The 23,234-nt window shown below is 32.5% G+C and overlaps 6 protein-coding genes across 11 annotated transcripts in view; 2 read left to right on the forward strand and 4 right to left on the reverse strand.

Annotated features, from left to right (window-relative positions):
- The first annotated feature begins 276 nt into the window (after nt 1-276).
- mute (gon-4 like protein muscle wasted) lies at nt 277-6,324 on the forward strand. Its single transcript, XM_089590889.1, is given in 17 exon segments — nt 277-621; nt 795-1,192; nt 1,280-1,582; nt 1,657-1,937; nt 2,016-2,224; nt 2,312-2,511; nt 2,602-2,919; nt 3,012-3,204; nt 3,323-3,448; nt 3,515-3,700; nt 3,809-4,132; nt 4,206-4,362; nt 4,436-4,977; nt 5,075-5,320; nt 5,394-5,838; nt 5,877-6,133; nt 6,217-6,324. Coding segments are annotated over 16 exon segments (4,212 nt in total). The 5' UTR covers nt 277-621; nt 795-818; the 3' UTR covers nt 6,268-6,324.
- Nucleotides 6,218-9,050, reverse strand: Phax (phosphorylated adaptor for RNA export). 4 transcript variants are annotated; one of them, XM_014362903.2, is made up of 6 exons: nt 8,722-9,050; nt 8,425-8,472; nt 8,295-8,342; nt 7,600-8,206; nt 7,232-7,510; nt 6,218-7,156 (listed from the first exon to the last, which is right to left on the reverse strand). In XM_014362903.2, the coding sequence occupies exons 1-6, from the start codon at nt 8,776-8,778 to the stop codon at nt 6,882-6,884; spliced, it is 1,314 nt and encodes a 437-aa protein (XP_014218389.2). In that variant the 5' UTR covers nt 8,779-9,050; the 3' UTR covers nt 6,218-6,881. The 4 variants fall into 4 exon arrangements, with proteins under 4 accessions (XP_014218389.2, XP_089447012.1, XP_014218390.2 ...); XM_089590886.1 differs by having other exon boundaries at nt 8,698-9,050; XM_014362904.2 differs by lacking the exons at nt 8,295-8,342; nt 8,425-8,472.
- A 652-nt stretch (nt 9,051-9,702) lies between these two features.
- On the forward strand, nt 9,703-12,817 carry LOC106646828 (puromycin-sensitive aminopeptidase-like). Its single transcript, XM_014362973.2, has 6 exons — nt 9,703-9,772; nt 9,886-10,007; nt 10,088-10,335; nt 10,397-10,544; nt 10,617-12,079; nt 12,147-12,817. Exons 2-6 carry the CDS (start codon nt 9,894-9,896, stop codon nt 12,775-12,777), a joined length of 2,604 nt encoding a protein of 867 aa, XP_014218459.2. The 5' UTR covers nt 9,703-9,772; nt 9,886-9,893; the 3' UTR covers nt 12,778-12,817.
- A 12-nt stretch (nt 12,818-12,829) lies between these two features.
- Rrp42 (exosome complex component Rrp42) lies at nt 12,830-14,317 on the reverse strand. Its single transcript, XM_014362974.2, has 6 exons — nt 14,137-14,317; nt 13,776-13,972; nt 13,535-13,700; nt 13,263-13,457; nt 13,036-13,191; nt 12,830-12,961 (listed from the first exon to the last, which is right to left on the reverse strand). The coding sequence occupies exons 1-6, from the start codon at nt 14,191-14,193 to the stop codon at nt 12,857-12,859; spliced, it is 876 nt and encodes a 291-aa protein (XP_014218460.2). The 5' UTR covers nt 14,194-14,317; the 3' UTR covers nt 12,830-12,856.
- A 168-nt stretch (nt 14,318-14,485) lies between these two features.
- ND-B17 (NADH dehydrogenase (ubiquinone) B17 subunit) lies at nt 14,486-15,690 on the reverse strand. Its single transcript, XM_014363006.2, has 4 exons — nt 15,631-15,690; nt 15,000-15,277; nt 14,770-14,871; nt 14,486-14,694 (listed from the first exon to the last, which is right to left on the reverse strand). Coding segments are annotated over exons 1-4 (519 nt in total). The 5' UTR covers nt 15,632-15,690; the 3' UTR covers nt 14,486-14,556.
- A 5,906-nt stretch (nt 15,691-21,596) lies between these two features.
- kcc (solute carrier family 12 member kcc) overlaps nt 21,597-23,234 on the reverse strand; it is a 123,200-nt gene continuing 121,562 nt past the window's right edge. For all 3 annotated transcript variants that reach the window (XM_089591734.1, XM_089591735.1, XM_089591736.1), the window contains one exon: nt 21,597-23,210. In XM_089591734.1, coding sequence (XP_089447860.1) covers nt 23,119-23,210 — 92 coding nt within the window. In that variant the 3' untranslated portion in view covers nt 21,597-23,118. The remainder of the gene's footprint in view (nt 23,211-23,234) is intronic.

Below are 23,234 nucleotides of genomic sequence, written 5' to 3' on the forward strand. Positions count from 1 at the left end.
CATTAATGACTACTTGCAAGACCCCAAGAAATGTTGTGGAAGTCATTATTGTCATTAATGACTTACGGGTACCCTATACTAATTAAATAAGTCAAATTTTCTGTACATTTTTGGAACGAACGACCCGAGTAACTGTCTGTAACTAACAGTAATTTTTGAACGCACCCAGCGCGCCCTATCGTTGTGTGTTTGCACTTATCTCCTGCTGCCGCGGGTTGAGGGTTGAGAGACTTGAGTCACTTATTCTTGAGAGCTTGAGGCGGGTGGCAGGTCAGGCCGTCAGGCGGCACGGGACGTGTGGGATAAGTTTTAGTTTAAGTTACTACCGCATCATGGTTTACTAGATTGAAAAATGTCGCTAAACTAGCCTTTTTTTTTCAACGCCGAATACGTGGAAGAGAGAGACGGACGCCCTCGCAAGGATTAACGATTAAAGAGTGGTTGTTTACGTGTCCTTATTTTATTCTTAGAAACAAAGTTAATTGTACATTAACTGCATTTTTTTTAAATAAGTAATGACGCGAGTGTGCACAAATTTTTTTAAGAATCGACAGACAAGTACCAAGTGTAGATAATGTGTGATTTTTTTTGTAACGTTTTTTTCCGTCAGCTGTACGTCAAGTGAGTTATGATCTTACGTTTTCAAAAACAAGAAACTTAACCTTTTTTTCATTGTTTTAATAATATTTTTCTCTTAATAAGTACCCTAAGACTAAACGAAAAATGTGAATGTTTGAATACAAGGATTACAAACTTCCGTGTTTGTTTTTCATGATGGTGAAATTTTTTTTCAGATTTTTGATGGATTAAACGATAAAATGGACATTTCATCAAGAAAAAAGAATCTATCTTTCTCTTTCAACGTTGATTTAGATGATGTTGACAATGACAGTAAATCCTCTACGGATTCCGAAGCTGTCTTGCAAATCGACACTACAGAAATGGAAATCCTTGAAAATAATGCGAGTAAAAAGAGAGAATCGCTCGGTGACACGGCTTTTGTTAAGAAAAAAGAAGAAGAGCTTGAAAGGCAGTTGGATGAGAAGGCTGCCAAGACCAATCTGACTGCAACTAATGTAAAGAATATCATTAAACATGTCATTTCTCATGAACTAGTCAAAGCAATGGTACAAAAGTCTCCGACAATGGGTGATATCATTTTTGAGCCCAAGTTGACAAGATCGAAAGCCAAGTGGGTACATTGACTTGCAAACATTTTGTATGAAATGTATTTACATTCAACAAAACTTAAGCAATTTTTTTGATTTTCTTAAATCAGGGAATTAGGTGTATCGCACCCTGACATTCTTGGACCTTTAACACCAGTGAAACATACAAACACTTCTGAAGTTCAGGTACTCATTGAAGGAGAGTTTTCAGAGAATTCGTCGGATGAGGAATATGACCCTGATAAGGACCTGCAAGATGATGATAAAGAAGTTGAATGTACAGGTTCTACTGGAAGTGATATTGACTCACAGCCATCTACGACAGCAACACCTGACGACCCTAGCTTTAATTTAGAAGACTTACAATTACTGGAAGTACAATATGATGAAGAAGGTGTTTTTAAAATTCCACAGTAAGGTTTTTTTACCGCCAATAAATAACTAGAAATTTATCAAATAAAAAACATTTACACTAAAATTTTTTCAGGATTCCACATGTTCCTACCAAAGAAGAGAGTATAGGTCACAGAACTCGGTCAAAACTTAATCTGAAAGAAACGCCTCTAGAAGAGATAGAACAGGCTTTTGTTCCTCCGGACATTACAAGTGATATGTATGAATGTGATTGGGAACCTGATGAAGACTGGGCCCAATTTTTGCAATCTTGTTATCAAAAAGAAGAAACTGGGCCTCAAGAAGTAAATATTAATGAGGATGACCCAGAGGACCCAGAATATAATATTTTAGAAGATAAAGAATTAGATTTCTGTAAGTATAATGATACTCTTCATTAACTTCAACTAACTGTATAAATGATCAGGTTTTAAAGTTAAAAATTAATATTAGTGGACAAAGAAGAGTTACGACATGATAGAGCAGTTAAAATACCAAAGCATGAATTAAAAGATTTAATAGCACAGCTCGGTGAGCATGGGGATAAAAGTGTAAGAGATGAAAAAACACGTGAACAGGAAGAACAGTTACAACTGCAAAAATTAACAAAAAAGAAAAAAATAGATACATGTACAGCATCTCCAACAAATAATTTTATAAACGTATGCAATACTTTGATTACTTGCAAAAAAAAATACGTTAAAAATATTGATCTGTTTGTTGATTTAATCTTTCAATTTTTGTTTCAGATGAATCCAATGGTAGATTTAATAACAGTATTAGCGGAACCGGAACTTCCAAAGTATATCGATATCAATGTGCAGCAATTATTGTCTGTACAAATGTCCCAACACGTTCAATTGTTAGCACAACAAATTTTAATGACTTACAAACATCCCAAACTGCACTATATATCTAAAGTCTGTAAAGATCTTTTAAACAGCTTAAGGTATTAATGATGAACAATGTTTTTTTTCAAATCATTTAAAAAAATTTTTTTCCGTAATAATTCATGATTGCATTTATTAAAATTTTTTAGTACTTTAGGTACCAATGATAACTCGAAATTTTTAGCTGGAAATCTTTTTGACGCTTTACAATTAATATCAGATTGGGAGTCGAAATTAGATGATCCAGTATTTTCAAATGAATATGTTGAGGGCTTAGAAACGGAAGAAAAAAAAGAAATATTATATTTTGAAAACTCACGAAAATACGTACCAAATTTCCATCCAGAACTTATTAAGTTAATGGCTGAAAGTAAAGCACTCCAGCATCCTCAAATGTTACCAGAAGTCTTTCCCAGAAGTGTTACTGGCAGTAATAAAACTATACGATATTTACCTTCGGAAGAAAAGTATGCTCTATTTTTTTCAATGCCTAATTTTTGAAAAAATTAAATTTTTTATCCAGCAGCTGAAATTTTTTGTTTTAAATTTTATTTTACAGTCTTATTGCTATTGGTTTGGAACAGTTTATTTCATACTATAAGAGTTCTAAAAAACAATTTCGTAAAGATATCGATTTTTTAAATGATGCTGTAAGGGATATTCAAAAGTATTTAATACCTGTAAGAAGTATGAGTGCACTGATGTATTACATTAAAAAACGTAAATGGAGTAAAAAAGATAATATCATAAAGGTAAGCTTGTTTATTTCAAAAATGTGAAAAGTAAAATAAGTAAAATAAATACCGTTTTTTATTCATAATTAATTGAGTAAATTGATGTTTTATTCATACAAAAAATGTATTTTTTTAGGATTACTTTGTTCACGGGACGGCTCCTAAAGTTGAGCATCAAGTTTTACCTTTATATCCACGTCTAGCACCTATAGATCAGCCTATCGAAGTTTTACCAAATAACTGGAAAAAATTTATACTTAGCGTGAGTCAAACAAAATTTTAGATCTAAAGTATAAAATTGATCAAACATTTAACTTTATTCTTTCAGATGAAAAAGAATGATCTCGATGAGTTTTTGAAATTTCCCAAAAGCCCCCAAAAAAATATGAAAAAAACGGATAGCTCTGTCATGTCTTTGAATGTAGCAGATGCAAATCATGATCTAAGAAATCCGATGGTTTACATGTTTCATATGCCATCGTTAATGACACCTGATAAGAGTATAGCCAGTAATGTATCGATACAAAATACAAATGAAAATGAAAACTCCGAAACACTGGAGCAAAACGTGATTAAGATAGAACCTGAGATACAAATCGAACCTTGTATATCCACGTCAAAGACAACTCCAAAAAAGTGTTCCTCTATCGCAGTGTCAAAAAGCAATATGAAAACAAGAGCGGCTCAGTTGAAGGTGAATGAAACTAAATCCGATGCCGAATCGGCTAAAAGTCAAAGAGCTGGCGAGACAGATGAAGAAAAAACGAGACCGACTCGTCTCAGGATGACTACTCCCAGACTGGCTAAAATAAAAAGTGTTCAAAATATGAAACTCCTAGCTCAAGCAATGTCTTCAAGAACTTCGACATCCAGTTGTAACGTGGAAGAAAATAAAGAAGATAACAAAAACGAAGACAGCGAAGATTTACTTTCAGTTGACAAAGGGGTAAGATAAAGGGTAATTTATTAATTTTGCAATTACTTTACTGTATAAAAATATAATCTCTTTTTAATTAAAGGACAACGAAGATGAAATAGCTGAGCTTATGTTGGCTAGTACGACTATAAGAAAGAATACAACAAATCGGAAAAAAACAAAACAAGCCAGAGAACAGGAAAATTTAAAAAGACTCATAGATGCACAAAGAAATATTGATGAAAACGAGAGAGCTCACAGTATGCATGGTTTTTATTGTAAAAGTCAATGAATTATACCATTTTAATTTCTTATTTATAAATTTTGTTTAAGGATTTGCCTCTTCTTATTTTCAAAGAGTACACGAAAGATTAGAATCGCAAGATCCAGAATTGTTTAAAATGATCGCCAAATCTTTTGTCGAATTTGAAAAAAATATGCAAAAAGCATGTCAACCTGAATGCACTGATGACTGTGCGGAGGTCGCCGAATCGCCATGCAACTCTAAAAAATCTGAGAAAGATATTCTTGCAATCGAGTTTTACAAAGATATTTGTGAAAAGCTGAAAGATCATCCAGATCTCTGTTCGGAGTTTGTGTTATTTTTGAAACCCCATCAAGCTGTCATGATCAACAAAGCCGCGGAATACTTGATGTTGATGACAGTTTCGGATTTTTTTCTCATCACACAAAATTACTTTTCAAAACAACCATCCCGAATAGCAAAAATCATGCAGGCTTTAACGCAAATGGCCTCAGATCCTCATATAAATGTAGGAACGTTGTTGAATACTACAAACTCTGTCTTTAAGGGCCACCCTATGATCATAGATATGTTTCTGCACTTATTTCCGAAATTGAAACCTCCTGAAAGGTATGCACGTTTCATTTTATAAATCGTAAATTTACACTAGACTAGTAATACAGTTGAACATACGTGAATAACGCCACATTTTTTAATTAATGAATATTCTTTTGTTCAGTTTGTTTGCGCCCGGCTCATTTGAAAATCTAGTTTGTCCCTCGGGACCATCGCATGACAAACAAAAAGAGTTCGATGAAGATGCACCAGAATTGTACGAAAGTATTGACTTGCCGGTATTGTCTATTCAGGAAGATCCTTATGGTGGTGATAGTTGCAAGTGCGACTGTCATGCAGGAAATGATGAGACCAAATCAAAAGGGACGAATGAGCATTGCGCAGCTTGTGGAACAAGAGTAAGAAATTGCTTATTCTCTTGATTAATTTGCAACAAGCTTGTTTTGACACAATTTCTTACGTAAATTATAGTTTTTGAATGGAAGAGTTTATTTGCAAACCCCGGAAGGTTTAAGGCCGGCCAAAATCACGTTTCCCGGTGCTGAAGAAGAAAAGTTGGAAAATATCTCTCGAGTATCGTTAAAGACTACTAAACGCATTCCATCTCCACCGCCGAAAAAACGTCGAAAATATTCAAAACGTGATTCCATATCGGAAGAGCCTGATGGCGCAAAAGTAGGTCCTTCCAAAGTTTCTCCGGCTAAGGACAATGAAGAAAAGGTGAAATCTAAAAAAACGTCAAAATCGCCACTCAAATCTGCTACCAAAGTTCAAACTGCCATTGTAAAATGTAAACGTGATAAGAAGAGTGATAAAAAAGATGAAAAAACAAAACAAACGGCTGATGACGATCAAGGCGAACCTACTTTCGTGGAACAAAAAGAATTTTATGAAGGTACTTAAAAGAGTTTTAAATGTGAGATACGTTATTGACGCTATAAAATTATTTTTCAGTCAACTGTAAAATAGAAGAAACTAGTACGGATAGCCATGAAGATGACAATCTGACAAGCCCGGAAAAAGGAAGTTTACCAGGTAGAGAAAAAACAGAAATATTCAGTGACTCCGATAGTCATACAGAAGCTGAAATAGATATAAATAAATCTTGGACAATGGAAGATGACAGAACACTGTTGGAGCAAATTCAAAAAGACTACTCTGAAAAAACTTTCAACTTAGTTAGCTTACTCTTGAAACGACCTGTTGAACAGGTAATTATTTATTTTTATAAGAAATAAAAAAGAAAACCATTTTATTTGTAATTTCTAAATGTAATTTATTTGAAATATTTCAGGTGAAGGAACGTTTTGAATTTTTACTACTGTTGTTAGAAAAAATGTCATAAGTATTATATCTTGTATTAGCGATACGTTTTGTACAAACTTTTTTCATACAAAGTGTAAATAGTCAACAGTATTAAACGAAATTAAATTTTTTATATAAATTTATGGTTTTTATTTGCTTTATAATACTTATAAAGTCTTTATTACATTTAATCTCTCCAAACGGATTTATTTTCTATAAAAATGACAAATGGCAATGTATAATTCATTCTCGGATGATGCAATGAATTACTTATCATGCAAATATTTTGAAAAATCTTTCGTTACTTTAACAATTACCAATTGTTTTTCTTAGTTTTTTTTTTTTTTTTTTCATTATGGCTATTTGTTTGTTCAATTACACAAAGTTTTCTAATTATTTACGAAATTTCACATAGATATTTGCAAAGGTCTGTACAACTTTAGCTTTTTCTTAACACGCGCGTATTTACAATAACAAAAACGCTTTCTTTAATATTGGACATTATTATTAAATCATTATAATTATAAAAAATCAAAGTTTACCTTAAAGAACAATAAACAATATTACGAATCTATAGTATTGAAATTAACAATTTCTGAGGTGTTTTGAAATGATTCAAGAAAAAGACGATGAAAACTTATTCGGTTAATTGACTTAAAACACCTCCATGTCAACTTCTACACCAAGATCGAGGAAATCGTCGCTGTAATCCTGAACATGCCTCAAGCAATCGGGGTTGGATGTCGTTAGCTCGGAGTGGTCCGGATCATCAGTCACAGGACTTGGTGGTGGATTGGTAACCGTGCGTTCGGAATCGATAGTGATTCTATCCATTCCTTCCCCTCTTAACAACCGAACTTCCTCTGCAATTTGTTGTGTTGAGAGCTCTGCTCGATTCAACAAAGTTGGTAGGTCCTTATCTGAACCGTCTGAAAGAACCATAAGCATTAATTTAGTGATTTTATTTTTTCATTTACATTGTTTGCTGAAAAATTCCTACATACTCTCTAACAACTTCATAAGTTCTTGACTCTTTTGGTTTCTATGTGACGCTTCAATCATTTTTCTTCTGTCTACAACTTCTTTTTTTTCTTGATAAAATATCTCGCGAATTTTCGGTTGAGGAATGTGATCATCATTCTTGACGAGGAAAAGATAAACTCCACCAGCAGTTCTCCTTCTGGAACCATTCATAATCAACATGCCACCTTCCTCCTCTATTTTTTTTGTTTCTTCAAAAAAGTAAATGGCTTTTTGTTTCCCCAAAACATCAACTATCCTTCCTAAAATAACAAGTTGTGAATATTAATCAAAAATATTCAGACATAAATTACACATGCAAAGCAACACAAGTAAATAATTATCAACTCACTTATCAGAGCATCTTTTTTTTCTGATAATTTGTCAGCAATATCAGCAGCTACATCCTCCTCAGTTGACTCAGCTGTAACAGTCAAATCTAAAATCGTGCGAGCTGATCCTTTTTTATTTTCTTCAGGATTGTTTCTTCTTTTGCCCAATCTTAACTTAACATCACGCCTATCGGAACACGTCCTCTTTTTAGTCACTCTCGGCTTTACCTCCTGATCTTCTTCTTCTGAAGTATTATCCCTGTGCTTGTCATCACGTCTACATGAAAGTTTGTAATCATAACTTTCCACGTTGCGATCGCGATACTGACTTTTGGTAACACCACAAGAGAGCAAATCTTCTGTCAGTGATTCTTCCTGCACTTGTCTACACCAAACTTTGTATTTGTCATTTGCAGACCTAGATTGGTGACTTGATGTTTTACATCGCTTTATCTTGATTTTAGGTCGTTTAACGAATTTAGGCCCATCATCTGAATCTGAATCGCTTTCAGTAGCTCCTGACAAATCCGATTCGTCACTGTACCCGAGATTTTTTGACTGTTCTGGTACAGAAGCCACGTGATGAGGTCTTTGCAAGACCTTGTATGGGCCAAAAGAATCAGCTTGCTGGAAATAAGTAAATTGCATGAATTAAAATTAAAAAACGAAAAAGATTACGAAATTAAAAAAATTAAAAAAAAAAAAATTAAACTACATTGCGAGGTCTCTGCAAGACCTTCTGTGACCCAAAAGCACCAACTTGCTGTAAATTAAAAATCATACACATTAACATTAAAATAACGCATGATTAAGTTAATGAAAAGATATTGAAAAATTAGAAGTACATTGTGAGGTCTCTGCACAATCTTGTAGGTCCCGAAATCATCACTTGCCTGTAAATGGAAAATCATATGAATCAACATTAAACAATGAATTAAGCAAATGAAAATTTGTCAGAAAAGAAGGATGTTCTACAGCAAGCATTGACAAAATTAATGTTGCACAAGCCCACCATGAACTTAATTAGAAAGAAGTTTTAAGCAAAAATCAATCAGAGAAACGCAAAAAGCGTGCGAACAGGTTAGATGTGCCGCAATCGGTGTATGCAGCTAAATTACTCGTAGTGGATGTGCAAGGCTGACCTCGTCGTCGTTGTCAACGACTTCGCCGTCCTCGAGGTCGAGTGATTCGGTCTCCATCGTGTTTTTTCACAATCCGACGCAGAACAAGGGTGCTGATGTTCTCTCGTTCCCTTACTACGTCGTTGATTTTTCGCAGTTTTACGGATTCAGGCAATGACGAGCCTGCAAACCGTACAGCACTGCTGTATGGTATAAGTACTGCACTTTTCTGCTATGACGATCAAATAGATCAAAATCATGCAGAATCGAACATTGTAAGACTGGATAACTTGAGCCTGGAGAGTGTGTCTGATGGTAGTCTGGACTGAACTGCACCGTCGCCGTCACACTACACGTTTGCACAATCTACTCATCTTCTTCATTTTTATTTTTCAATATATTAAGCTATACCTATATATAAGTTTTTGTGGTGTGGGTGTGTGTAGATAAACTAAAGATCGAGAATACCGATCTACTGATTGTTGGTAACATAAGCAAATGAGCAAAAAGGTTATAATTTTAAGATTTAATAAAAAAATTAATCGAGGAAATTGAGAAATTTTCGATGAACATTAATTATTAAGTTTTATTAAATTAGCTTCTACTACTTACAGTAAAAAAAATTCTTCTAATATTTCCGTAAAGTGTTATGGAATGGAAATGGAACACTTTAGAAATTTTATTTTATAAAAATTTTCTTGTACCGTTGGTGTGACATGCATAAGAATATTTTCAAGCTCAAAATTTAAATTTGTAAGTTAAATCAGAAGTTTTAAAAATTTTAATAACTGTATTTCACGATTTAACACACTTAACATTGTAAGATTTGGAAGGTAAAAAAATTTAAAAAAACATTTTAATCACGGCCATCGTGGGAATCCCCAAACGTCAGATTTAAAATTATTCTGATGGAAAATTCTTTGTGTTCGACTGTTAATAACTAAGTAAGCGACGATAATAAAACCAATCAAACTTGTGAAAGCTTTGAATAAAATTTTTCTCTTTTTTTGTGCGTCCCAGATTTGCTAGTCAGCTGATGAGCTGATGTTAAAGGCGCACGTGTGACAGCAAGGTATATCGTATTATTTTGTTGTAAAACTTTTTATTTTAATTTCTTAATTTATTTGCACCTGATTGTACTTACGAAGTTTATTTACATGTTGCAAACAACTATATCCAATTCAGCAACAAATATGACGGAATTTAGTCGTTTGCCGACAAGTGTAAAGCCTACGAATTACGAAATTTTGTTAACAATTAATTTGGATGATTTTACCTATAGTGGTAAACAAAATGTTTGTATAAATGTAAGAAAATTTATTTTTCATATGAATTTAAATTTTTCCCATTGGTAAAATAATTAATCAAATTTTTCTTGATTTTACAGGTGTTGAAATCCACAAAATTTATAGTTTTGAATTCTTTAAATATTAAAATTAAGACTGTTTCATACAACATTAATGGAGGCAAAGATATCATAAATGCTCAAAGCATTGAATACAACGTGCCAGATGAGATAGTCAGCATAACTTTTTCAAAAGAAATTCCCACAGGAGATCTCGGCTATCTCTCTTTCGAGTTTGATGGGATAATAAATGAGCAGTTGAATGGTTTTTATCGTAGCAAATATACTAGGTAAGATTACTTTCGAAAATTTATAATTTTGCATTAATTGGAACAAAACTTACATTTATAGCAATGGGATGACAAAATATGCAGCTGTTACTCAATTTGCACCCACAGATGCTAGGAGATGTTTTCCTTGCTGGGATGAGCCAGCAATTAAAGCTACATTTGATATTACCTTAACAATCCAAGAAGGATACATTGCAATTTCCAATATGGTATGGATTAAACAACTACTTCTGATACCTTGTTTTTTTTTGTTTTTTCCATCAATTAAAATATAATTTCAGCCTATCAAGATCTCTAAGAAATCTTCAGAAAACCTTACAAGTATTAGTTATGAAAAAACACCCATTATGTCTACTTATTTAGTTGCATTCATGGTTTGCAATTATGGTTTCCTTGAAAATTTGAATGATGGCAAAATAATTCGCGTTTATGCCCCAAAAGATAAACTAGATCAGAGTCAGTTCACTCTTGACACAGCAATGAAGTGTTTACCGTTTTACGAATCTTACTTCAACATCCCATATCCATTATCAAAAATAGATTTGGTTGCAATGGCAGAGCTTAGTTTTGGGGCAATGGAAAATTGGGGACTTATTACGTTTAGAGAAGCTGTCATTCTTGTTGACTCAAACAGTTCAACAGACAAGAAGGAAAGGGCCGCACTAACTATTGCTCATGAATTGGCTCATCAGTGGTTTGGAAATCTTGTGACAATGGAGTGGTGGACTCATTTATGGCTGAATGAAGGATACGCTGCATTCATGGAAACCTTATGTGTCGACAATTTATATCCAGAGTTTAGTATTTGGTCCAGATTTTTAACTACAAAACATATTAAAGCTTTAGAACTTGATGCCTTGGTGAATACTCATCCTATTGAAGTACCAATAAAAAATCCGTCAGAAATAGCTGAAATATTTGATGAAATTTCCTACAATAAGGGTGCCAGTGTCATTAGAATGATATATAATTATATTGGTGATGAGGACTTTAAAGAAGGAATGAAATTGTATCTCAAAAAGCATGCTTATTCTAATGTTCAGACTGCAGATCTATGGAAATCTTTAGAAGAATCTAGTAATAAGCCGATCGGCAGTATCATGTCAACTTGGACAAAGATGCCAGGCTATCCGCTTGTTTCTGTTACTGAAAAAAATTTTAAAAACTCAAAAAATCGTATTCTTACCATTTCTCAGAAAAGATTTTATATTGGTAGTCCTAATAATACGGCTAATACTATTTGGTTGATCCCGATTTCCATTAGTAGTGCTGAAAATCCAGAAAAGGTACTAAAAATTGTGATTTTAGATGAAATAACGAAAGATGTAGAAATTGAAGGTATATCCAAGCAAAGTTGGATCAAAGTAAATACAGGGACGGTTGGATTTTACAGGACCATGTATAGTACTGATTTATTTGAGAAACTGATATCAGCAGTTCAAGAAAAAAGCTTACCAACTTTTGATAGACTTGGCTTACTGGATGATTTGTTTGCTACAGCTCAGTCTGGACACACTTCAACAGTTGAATATTTAAGATTATTAAATGAATTTAAGAATGAAAGTGATTACATTATTTGGTCTTCTATTATCAATAGTTTAAGAAAAATCAATAGTATTTTGTCCCACTTGGAAAAAATCATTCATTGGTTTCAAGCATTTGGAAGAAATCTTTTGCAAGGAATTCAAGCAAAACTCGGCTGGTCGGCTAAACCAAACGAACATCATTTGGATACTTTGCTAAGGTTTCATAATTTTTCTTGTTTGCCTGCGTTTGCAAAATATTTTTACTTACTTTTGATCGATTTACAGAACTTTGGTTCTAAGCCAACTTGTCGAATTCGGCGATGAAGCTGTTATTGAGGAAGCAAAACGTCTATTTGAGCTTCATATTACGAAGCAAAGTATTTTACCAGCTGATTTTCGTGGTCTTGTTTATCGCGCAGTATTATTAAATGGGAGTGTAGAGGATTTCGAGAAAATACTATCTCTCTACAGAGACACTGATGCCCATGAAGAGAAAAATAGAATCTTGAGTTCTTTAGGTGCTATCAAAGATTTGAATATTCTCCAAAGAATCCTCGAGTTTTCAATGAGCGAAGAAGTAAGAGCTCAGGATACAATTTATGCCCTTAACTCTGTTGCAAGTAATCATCAAGGACGTCTTCTAGCCTGGCAATATTTTAAAAGCAATTTAAAATTGTTTGTTCAGCGCTGCCAAGCGGGAAATTTATTAACAAACATCGTAGGAACGGTGACGATAAAATTCACTTCAGAGGAAATTGTACCTGATATTAAAGAATTTTTCGAACAAAATGCTGTTTCGGGAACTGAAAGGACTGTACAGCAGAGCATTGAAACTATTAAACTGAATGCAGCATGGTTAAACCGTGATCAAGAATCATTGAACAAGTTTTTAGAAAATCAATTTAAAGCAAATTAAAATTTTAATCAAAATAAAAATTGTTTTATTAATTTAAAAACTTTTATGCATATTAAAAATAACAAACTCTTTGGCTTTGTTATCTGAGAAATCCAACGATTTCTCTGTTTGCACCCAACTCATCTTCGCTCTTCAAAGCGCACATTATTGCAGTGTTCAATTTAATACCAACACTTTTTCCCATCTGTAATTATATCATACAATGAAAAATATTATACGATAGATATAGTTACTTGTAGACTAAATAATAAATTTTACCTCTAAAAATTTAGTTAATGTAGAAGGTAGTAAGCTACCATATCCCATTTTAATCATAGATGACACTTTACCACTAGGTAAAATTGATACAACTATGCTTGCACTACTGCACGTTTCTTCTTCACAAGATGGATCAACTACACAATTATCTCCAATCTGAAATTTTGAATGCCATTAGTCATTTTTCAAGTTTATTTGTAGAAGTAGCTAGTCAATTTAAAACATACTTTGCACAATGTCACAATAATTGGAAAGTTGGTAACATCTAACTTCCAACTATCATAGATATCGTCTGATAAAATAATATCCGCTTCACCACCATCCAGCATAGCACCTTTTACTTTTGGAATTTCTGTGCTGTACAAAGCTGCTTTCACTGCAGCGCCAACTGTATCGAATAAATTGCCACCACATTCTAGGATCTGCACTAATTTTTGTTAATACCTCAGTAATAAAAAATAAAAATAAAAATACAAAGTCGTGTTAAAACGAAACATACCAAAATATCTACAAAAAGCTTCCAACATTTTTTGTATGGCAGTATTGATAATTGAGACAGATCCATAGCATCGGGAGACTGATATGCACATGCAAGTACACTACTGATTTCGTTAGCCAATTCTTCTCCACCTCTGCCTTCAAAACTTGGTGTAGCATTGGCTGAACTAAAATCATCAATTCATCAGTTAATTGGTAGCTGTAAAAAAAACTACTTCTATTGAAATCACCATTGTAATCACCAGTCAACAAAAAATTCCAATTTGCCTGCATGAGGATTTTCAGGATATGGTACATCGATTTCCACTTTAACACCTACAAGAACATCTGTATTTCCGATTCTTAGCCTTGCTGATCCATGGACTTGGCCCAACAGTTTTGTTTCCAACTCCATACATCTATAATCTGTTCTGCTTCTCCCATCACTTCGAAAATTTCCCTAAAATTGTATATCCATAGTCCATTGTTACATGAGTGTCATTACATATTTTAAACGTAAGAATTGTTAACAGATCTCTCTACTCTATTGTCAAACCCACGTTACACAAATTTTTTTTTTTTTTTTTCATGCTTTCTGTCAAAAAATTTTCATTTGTTACTTACATCTGCACCGTGAAGAATAAACGTTTTTTCAGCTAAACTCAGTTGTATCTCTGCCATTTCATTCACAGTTTATTCAATTGTTGCTATTAAAATAACTTGGAGACAGCGGATACCAGTTTCATTAAGTGTTTACACACTATTGCACACTATCCATGCACTAACCTAAAAAATGTGCGTGCAATATAGGTATATACATGTAGTTTCAGGTTTAGCCGGTAGACAACAGAAACAGAGTAATATTGTATAAAGGTAAATTGACAAGTACAAAAAATTAGTGTTCAAAATCATGAATAGCTGACATGCAACACATAATAATTGAGATTGTTAAACCATAGAAAAAAAAGGCAAATAAACGTAATATATTTTATTATAATTTTAACTATCGAGTAATATATTGTACAGATTTTCCGTGAAATTCTTTTATATGGGTGAATTTTCAAAACCAAAAGTAGCAAACTCTTGTGCTGTCTTCTCTTTGAAATTGGGATAGCCTGGATCTCCAGGATATGTTGGAATTCTGTTGTAGGTAACTTTCCATCCACCTTTTCTTGTCCAATCCTATAAATAATCAAAGATTTGAGATAGTAGTATTTAATTGGCTATTTAAAGAAAATCATTCAATTTTCAACTTACACCTGCATTATACTTGAAGTAGTACCATGTGGAAAATATGCTGGCTATCAAAAATCCACCTTTACCAATAACATGTCTTGTTATAATAGCTTTGTTTGTACCCTGTAGTGAAAAATCTGATTTATTAATTATGTTTCAATAATGAAAAATGATAGCTATAATTTTATTGTAATAAATAAGAATAACTTCATCTAAAGTATGGATCGTTTGTTACATTAATAGCTACTTACAATAAGGGGTTTTAATGCACTTTCCAGCTTATCCAAAGGGTATCTATAAAATCTTCTGATAGGATTATATCTTTCTACATAATAATTTTTTGGCTCTACAGGCTCTCCGTGCAGGTGTTGATCTTTTAACCATTGAGCTCTCCAAGCTCGTTCCTCATCGGTCATGCCAATTAATCTTTCTCTTTCACGAGCCATTCGGCCCTGGATGGCCATGGCCTTGACACCTCCAGTGTCAGAGCAACCATATTCATTGTGGATTTGATTTTCATGTCCACCCACTGAAAAGTAAAGTGATTGATTAAAAAAATATCTTGTTATTACTTATTGATCTAACATAAATGTCACGAATTCGGTCTACAACTGAGTAATCATAATCACAATGACAAAAGTAACAGTATTTTTGAAAGATTGTTACATAAATGTGAACAAAATTTTTTTCAAAATATTTCAATCACAACATAACGTTTGACAATAACATCAAAAGGTTAAGAGATTACTAAATGATTTAATGATTTTATCAAAGATTAAACGATCAAATTAATATTATGATGCAAAAATGCATGTACTTCTTTATTTAACTAAACATTAACTAAAAGACTACTACGTAAAAACAAAAACAAAAATTACGAACTTTTGCCTGCTTTTCAGGCACTGTGTGTGTCTGTGAACACAGCAGACTACAGGTTAAGTGTTTGCTCCGTAAATTGTTACGTCACAAAATATATATATATAGGCACGAATAAATATATACATGTATATGATACACTAGGATGGAGATTTTTTTTATTGTAACGAAGGCGCGTAGCGTTAATGGTAAATACAACATACTTACTTATAAAATTATTTCACAAAAACTTTGTATTGTTGCATAGTATTTAATATTATATAATATATACTATTACTTCATACTCATCCAGCTGCAATATAAAACAAATCGAATAATTTGATAAGACCCAAAAAAGAAGTTAAATTTATACTACTGTTAATTGGATTATACTTTTCGATTATTTTTAAACATTTTGGTGTCCATAGTATGAGATTATAAATGCAAATACATAAAATGATGGTTTCGATAGTTTTTCTTCTCAAAAACTCGTTCAAAGAGAACTAAAGTATCAAAAAGTGAGCTGAATTCTCGTGTGAATTTTTTTTCGCTTATTATTATTATTTTTGCTTCGATCTCCCCATGCCAAAAATATCATAAATACACATAAGCATTTTAGTTACAGTTTTATTTGTTATTTGATACTAAATAGTAATTTTCATACCTGTCGACGCGTGTATCCTGCAGGGCAAGCCCCATTGCAGGACCGAGGACTCGTTGTGCTCTGGTTAGATGCGCGCCAGGTTCGAACTCTATAATTTTCCTACTGAGAGTGCAGTAAACGTCCAAAGGTAAAAAAAAAAAAAAAAAAAAAAAAAAACCGCCCAAAGTAGGGAAAAAGGATAATAGCAAAGATAACCATTTAACAGTATATTGTTATGTTGGTGACTCTCGAGAAAATGTTTCCTTTTCATTTCTTTCAGTTTTCTACCATGTAATTTATGATTTTCAATTTTTCCTACTTCACTATGAAAAACTCAAAAATCTTTATGTTAAAATTCAAGCGTAATTAGTAATAAAAAGTTGTCTGACAATTCGATAAAATAAATAGCCATTACTCAATAGCTATCATTGTGATTGTCCTCATTACAATAATCATAATTAATCCAAATTATTCGTATTATCACAGCAATGATTTATTATACTGCTGCTGTAACTACAGTTTTTAATATAACCGCTTTTATTTTTTCTCGGTAATATTTAATTATTGTATTTTAATGAACCGCAGCCGCTCACTTAGCCAAGTGATAAAAAATTCATAATATTAAGCGACTTTTTATCACCCTTTTTTTCCCAATGGGGTTGATTGAGTAAAAACGTTATTGTAAATCAAAGATTTTCTAGATAAACGTTAACACTTGTTAAAATCCGAGCTATATAAAATGGAGCAAGATAATATATGTATAAGTATAGTTGATTGAATATATTTTTCCCTTCCTCTGCCGCCCAAGAGGGAAGAAATAAAATGAGTGGTCGAACCGTAACTCCTCCAGCCAGTTAGATCACAGGCCACTGTGTTTTCTCAAAGACTTCCCCTGTGGATGGAAACATTTTCTGCGTCACCACCAGCGAGTGACAGAGGTCCGCGTTTCTGTGATGAAAGGGACTAGAGGCCCCCGAGATAAAGCAGTTGACCATCGAGATATGAACAATAATAAACAAGTGAATAACATTGATATTCCCAAAATAAGTTACTTCATGCCCGCATAATCCTCTTCCTTGACCACTTGCTACTCTTCCTCCGGGCTTGGAGACGTTTCGGAGGAATACAGGTGGAGAGGAATAAAAAAAATATTTATACATATATACATACACGTAATAAAGTAGTCGTAGGTAGATCATATTTATTTAGTCGTTTCAATCGCAATATACTTTTCTTTGTCATAAATCATTTTTTTTTTTTTTTTTTTTTTTCATAAGTTAATTACAAGTATTTTTTTGTTTTGTTTTGTTTTTTTTTTCACTAACTGCTAAAATGGATTATAGGTATTTCACAGTATTGACTCTATTCTCTATTTTAGATGACTAAAGACTTTTTTTATTATTATCTACAAATATAATATATGTTTTGTATTTATATTTATGTATATATGCACTTCTCTTTCAACATTGTTTCTTTTTCTTTTTTGTTTCGACTTCTCCCTCGTTATATGCAATAATAAAAATAATAATTATAATTATAATACATTCTCGTGGAGAATCGACTCAAAAAAATTTTTGCCGCAACATAAACTTGTTTTTCACTGATGTTTTTACGAAAAATAAATTGATTCAAATAATACGCACTTTTCTCTTTATTATTATTGATCAGTTGAACCGGTATCCAACGGTATACACTAAAATGGTACAATAAAATTAAAAAATACGAGACAAATACATTCGTATGTCGACTGTTCGATAGTACAACAATAAAAATAGTAGTAATGTACAATAACGATAAAAAAAAAAAAAAAAAAAAAAGAGTAAGGAATGGACATTCAATCTATTTTTTCGCAATTCAAATAAATTTGTTAGGACACAAAATGTATTTTTATATAACTTTGTCTTTGTAACAAACACTTTGATTTTTCTACTACACAATATTATTCATGTACTTGAAAATTCTTGCACATAGCGTATAATGACGTGCTTAATGTCTGTCAGGAAAAGATGAATTGTTTAAAAAGGGTTATAATAATGATAACAAGATTTATAAGATTTTTGTAGGTAGAATTAGGTAATACTTGAGATGAAAATCATGATTAGGTACTCGACTGATTTCTCATTTGTGAAATTGTATCGTGTATATTGTATGTTTATTCGTTTAAAAGATAGAGAATTCATGTACTTGATTTGACACATATGATTGAGGTTTCGAGCAAGTTTATCGCCGCTTAACTCGCGTCTTCACAGCCTATAGAGGTGAAAGAGAGGGTGCACGCCTATTAAATTTCTTTTCGTTCGCAACGAGTAACATTTTTTTTTTTTTTTCCAACGCAACGCATATATCGCCGACACAGTGTGTACCCACTCTCCACGCTTTCCAACGAATGTTAATATGCCAAACCTGCAGGCATACATGTATTTTATACATCTCTTTAAATCTTTTCGCTATTTTTTTTTTTTTTTTATTTATTTATTTTTGTTTTTTTAATTTTTATTTGATTTTTTCTTTTTCGTTTTGGCGCTACATATCTCGAATCCAGTTAGTGATTTTTTTCATGAGATTGTGTTAAAATTTGAAGCTATGAAGGCCTTATTTTACTTCTTTCAGAAATTCAACAGATTTGCAAAGCAATCCTGAATCGACATTTCTGGTGGTACTTAATTTTTATTTTGTTTAATTCCTTTTGAGGGATTATTTTTGTGCTCGGATAGATCGCGTCGCGTACGCGTGCGGCTCTACTTATTACTTTTTTTAAAAATGATTTTTATATTGTGCATATTCGAAAAAAAAAAATCAATAAATAAATAAAAAACAAACGGAGAAATTAATTTAGGCAAAATTTGAAAATGGAGCAGAGTGTACACAATTGTGATACTGTTTGAACAATTAAAAAAAGTGTGTGTATAGGTGTGTAGGTGTGTTTATAAGATTCATCAAATTTTTTTTTTCATTTTTTCTTTTTAAGAGATAGTTTTAGCCATTATTTCGTCACCTATCTAGAATTTTATGTACAACATTAGTTTTTTTTTTTTTTAATCTTTTAAATACAGCAACATAGTCAAAACATTTTTATATAATTTTGCAAAATCGACTATCGTAATTGCCAATCTTGCGAATAATTTTTCGTTTTATTTTTATATCCAATCCGTTATATTGTTACTCTTTGTTTGATTAAATTTTCGCGCGTCATTCATTTTGATTACCAACTCCAGACTCTCAATAAAATATTTTTAATATAGTCAACGTTACTTTTTTTTTTTTTTTTTAATTATACATGTATAAACTATGTGACGCAGCAGTACCTATAGGTAAAAGACACGTCAAATGTACCGTACATCGTCGTGTAAGCAATCATATAACATATTAAAATTATAAAATATACGAATCGCAACTTCACGTATATAATAATATGGACGACAGAGCGCAATGCTCTAATTCATGTCGTTTTATGTTTTTCTTCTTTTGTCCTCTTTTACCCTCTTATTCCTTTTCATAATCAACATAATACATTAATTCCTACGTGCCAGCTCTTAAAAGGATATAATATCAAATACTTTCTTAGACAGATGTACCTAATAGCATATCTTTATATCTATACGTATTATTTTTGTTTATACGTAAAGTTTGTATTGCTTTAATTTCACTCCATTTTTTTCAAACACGTCATCTCTACTGATCGAGCTGGCCTTGTTATTTTTTCGGTCCTTTTTTTTTCCTTATTCATCGAGTAGATTTTATTTTTATTTATTTTATTCTAATAGAGAACTTTAGGAATTTCAGAGCACTAATTAGACACATTATTTTAAGCTACTTATTTGATATTCAACTGTATTAGAAACAATTATTGAAAATTGATTGAAAAATGCAAATAGGAAAATAAAAATGTTAATTTTTATCGACACTTATTAATATTATTATTCATTTACTTTGATTTATCTATCCAATACTTGATTCACCTTGCAGTTAACTACCAATAAAATTTAATACATACAAAAATAATTAAAAAATAATTTTATCGTAAAATTTTTACAATTTTACTATTACGAATACGTTAAATAATTAAAAATACATTGACTCTAATTTACTAATTATATTTAATCAAAATTACTTATATAAAACACACGTTTCAATAGCACCGTGAAGTATTATACGGCCGAAACATATATTTGTCCTACAAAGGGAAAACGTAATAAAAAAATAGGCCCGTAACTCTCGGTGCGGTACCTCATACAATATTGTTATCACGTACGTAGTCATAGTATGTGTTTTATTATTTTACTTTGTTACTTTGTAATGTGAGATAAACTTTGTTTCACAGACACCAATTAAGTAGTTGGATGTTAGTTATACATACGTATATTTTTATATGACTATAAGTACATTGAAACTTTAATACCTACTAAACTGTATCATATTTTTCTCTCGACAAATTACTGTGTTGTATCATACTTGAAGGTAAACATCCCCTTGTTAAAAAGACTCGCGCGTTATTTTTATCTTTTTCGCAATTTTACTATTTAAGTATATCATGTATATGTATATTAACATGCATCTCAGCAAAAGAGAGACTATATATATAATCATAATGGTATGTATACGTATTACGTATAAAATGATAATAATAATAATACGATGCACTATCAATGTAGTAATAGAGAACGACGCGATGATTCATTTATATCGTTCGATAATATATTTTTTATGATTTTTCTCCGCATCCCTTTTTTTTTTTAATACGTTGAATTTTTTTAAAAATGAAAACATGCACACGACACTTATTCAATGATTTAATTGTACTTGATCGCTATTTATAAGTACTATTAATATTATTATGTTGTTTCTCAATTGTTATAATCTAATAATTAATATACTGCGTCATCATTCCACGATGTTCGTAAGGCTGAGAAGTCTATTATGTGTGCCGGGAGATGACGATAATTTTATCGCTATAACATCAGCACTTCAACAACGAGTATTGGGCACTTCGTAATCGCCGAACGAGTGAGATCTTTCATGAAAACCCGTTTATGTGCTTTTAATTAAAATTCTCTTGTAAAATAGGTAAAACAACAACAAATAACAACATGCGTAGGCCTTCAAAAAATTTTTTAACACTTTTTCTTGTATAGTCTCTAAATTTCTCGAAATGAAACTAGAGCGTCACTTTAAGAGTCTTGTTTTAGAATTTTAACTATTACTATTATATTATATTATGTATTTATTGATTAGACTCACTTTGAAGCAAAGTGAAACCCAGTCATTATTATTCCTATAAAGATGAAGTGGAGCACTCTCCAGAAATATATCCATTCCAAGGAATTCAGAGAACAATATCCTTTTGATGTCCTTTTTTTTTTTTTTTTTTTTTTCTTAATGTTTAATAATTTCATTTTTTTTTGTATTTTCATCGTTTATTTCTATATCTGTGGATCACGAGAGTTGATAAAAGAAAATGCGCGCGACTCGTAGCGCAACTGTCGGTAGATTATTTTCGCAAAAAACCTATACGTGTAAAGTCTAAGCTAAATCCTACATAATAGTTCACATGTTCTACGAAGCAATTAGAATTAACGTTATTCTAATGTGATTTTTTCAATCAACGTCGATAATGCACGTAGAAAAGTGACCATCTCCTCGCGTCTTTGGTTAAACGCGAAGCATTTAGAAAGTATCGTGGCAGTGGTTTTCTTAGATGCTTCGACCTTAGCCTCGGACCAGCTTTCGTTTGTAATTTCTCGGTTGTCGTACTTTTTTCGCTTTTTCATCCGTCCCACGCTTTTTTTTTCATATCGATAATAGGTCCTCGATAGTGCAAATCCGCGATAGACATGTACGTATTATATACTCCTTCGTTTTGATTGATATCCAGGATGTCACGTAATATATATTATTTTCTTCTACGACAATGCATTTGTTTATCTTTGCCTGCAAATTTGCGAAATTCGATACGTAACTACTGTACCTGTAAGTACACAAGATACTTTTCCTTTACTTTTTTATTTATTTATTTAATTTTTTTACTAGTTTACTTGTCATTGCTATCTAATCCTTAATCCTCGAAACAAAGACAGACATACACAGATTTTTGGCTCTAGTCGCGCATAAGAGTGAGTAAATTTTCATGTATATACTAGAAAGGGTGATGAGCTAAGATTCGTGATTTCATTGCAATGTTCCATGTCCATATAAATTTCTCGGTACAAGCCTTGCCAGATTATTATCTCCAATCTGTATCCAAGAAACTTATAGAACCCACTAATGTAACACGCTCGTATTTTGCAGTGAATCTGACAAGTGGAAAAAATTATGAACATCGAATAAGCCTCCGTATTCGTCGTCGTCTGATCTCAAAGGCACGAACGACCGTATACCAGCTCACCATCATCACACTAACCGCTTGCGCTTCTATCACCACACACGTACACTTAATCATTTACATTTTTTTTTTTTTTTTTTTTTTTTTTTCAATCCCATGAGCGAAACTTTGGCACGTGAGTTTGGCTTGATTTCTTTTCTTTCTTTCTATTTTTTTTTTTTTTTTTTCCGTCGCTGACCCTCCATCGACACATCCTTATAACGCACGCAATCCCGATCCTTGGCCTCACATGTTACTCAGGTGTCTTAAACGAGCGCGCGCAACACGTACACGATATTATTTCAATAAAACACGGCGCTCTGAGCAACAAGTAACGACGCAAAGTATTAGCGGTACAAGTAATAACGATGATGATGACTATAGCAATAGTTGTTACTAGTGTTGTTGTCGTTGGAGCTGGTGCAGTGATGTAAATGATGTGGCATGTATTGTGTACGAGAGCCGATGATGACGATGGTGTAACGACGATGGCTTTGAGCTCGGCCGAGCCTCTTCACGAGTACATGGTGATGACCTCCCGGCCACCGCCCCGCACAATCAGCACTCGCTCGAGACCTTCTGTGAGCACCTCCAAGAACTCCATGTCTAAAGAAATCGAGTTAAGGAGCT

This window comes from Copidosoma floridanum, unplaced genomic scaffold (assembly GCF_036245765.1).
Source record: "Copidosoma floridanum isolate Cflo_tuat_1 unplaced genomic scaffold, Cflo_Japanese_pri ptg000013l, whole genome shotgun sequence".
NCBI lineage: Eukaryota > Metazoa > Arthropoda > Insecta > Hymenoptera > Encyrtidae > Copidosoma > Copidosoma floridanum.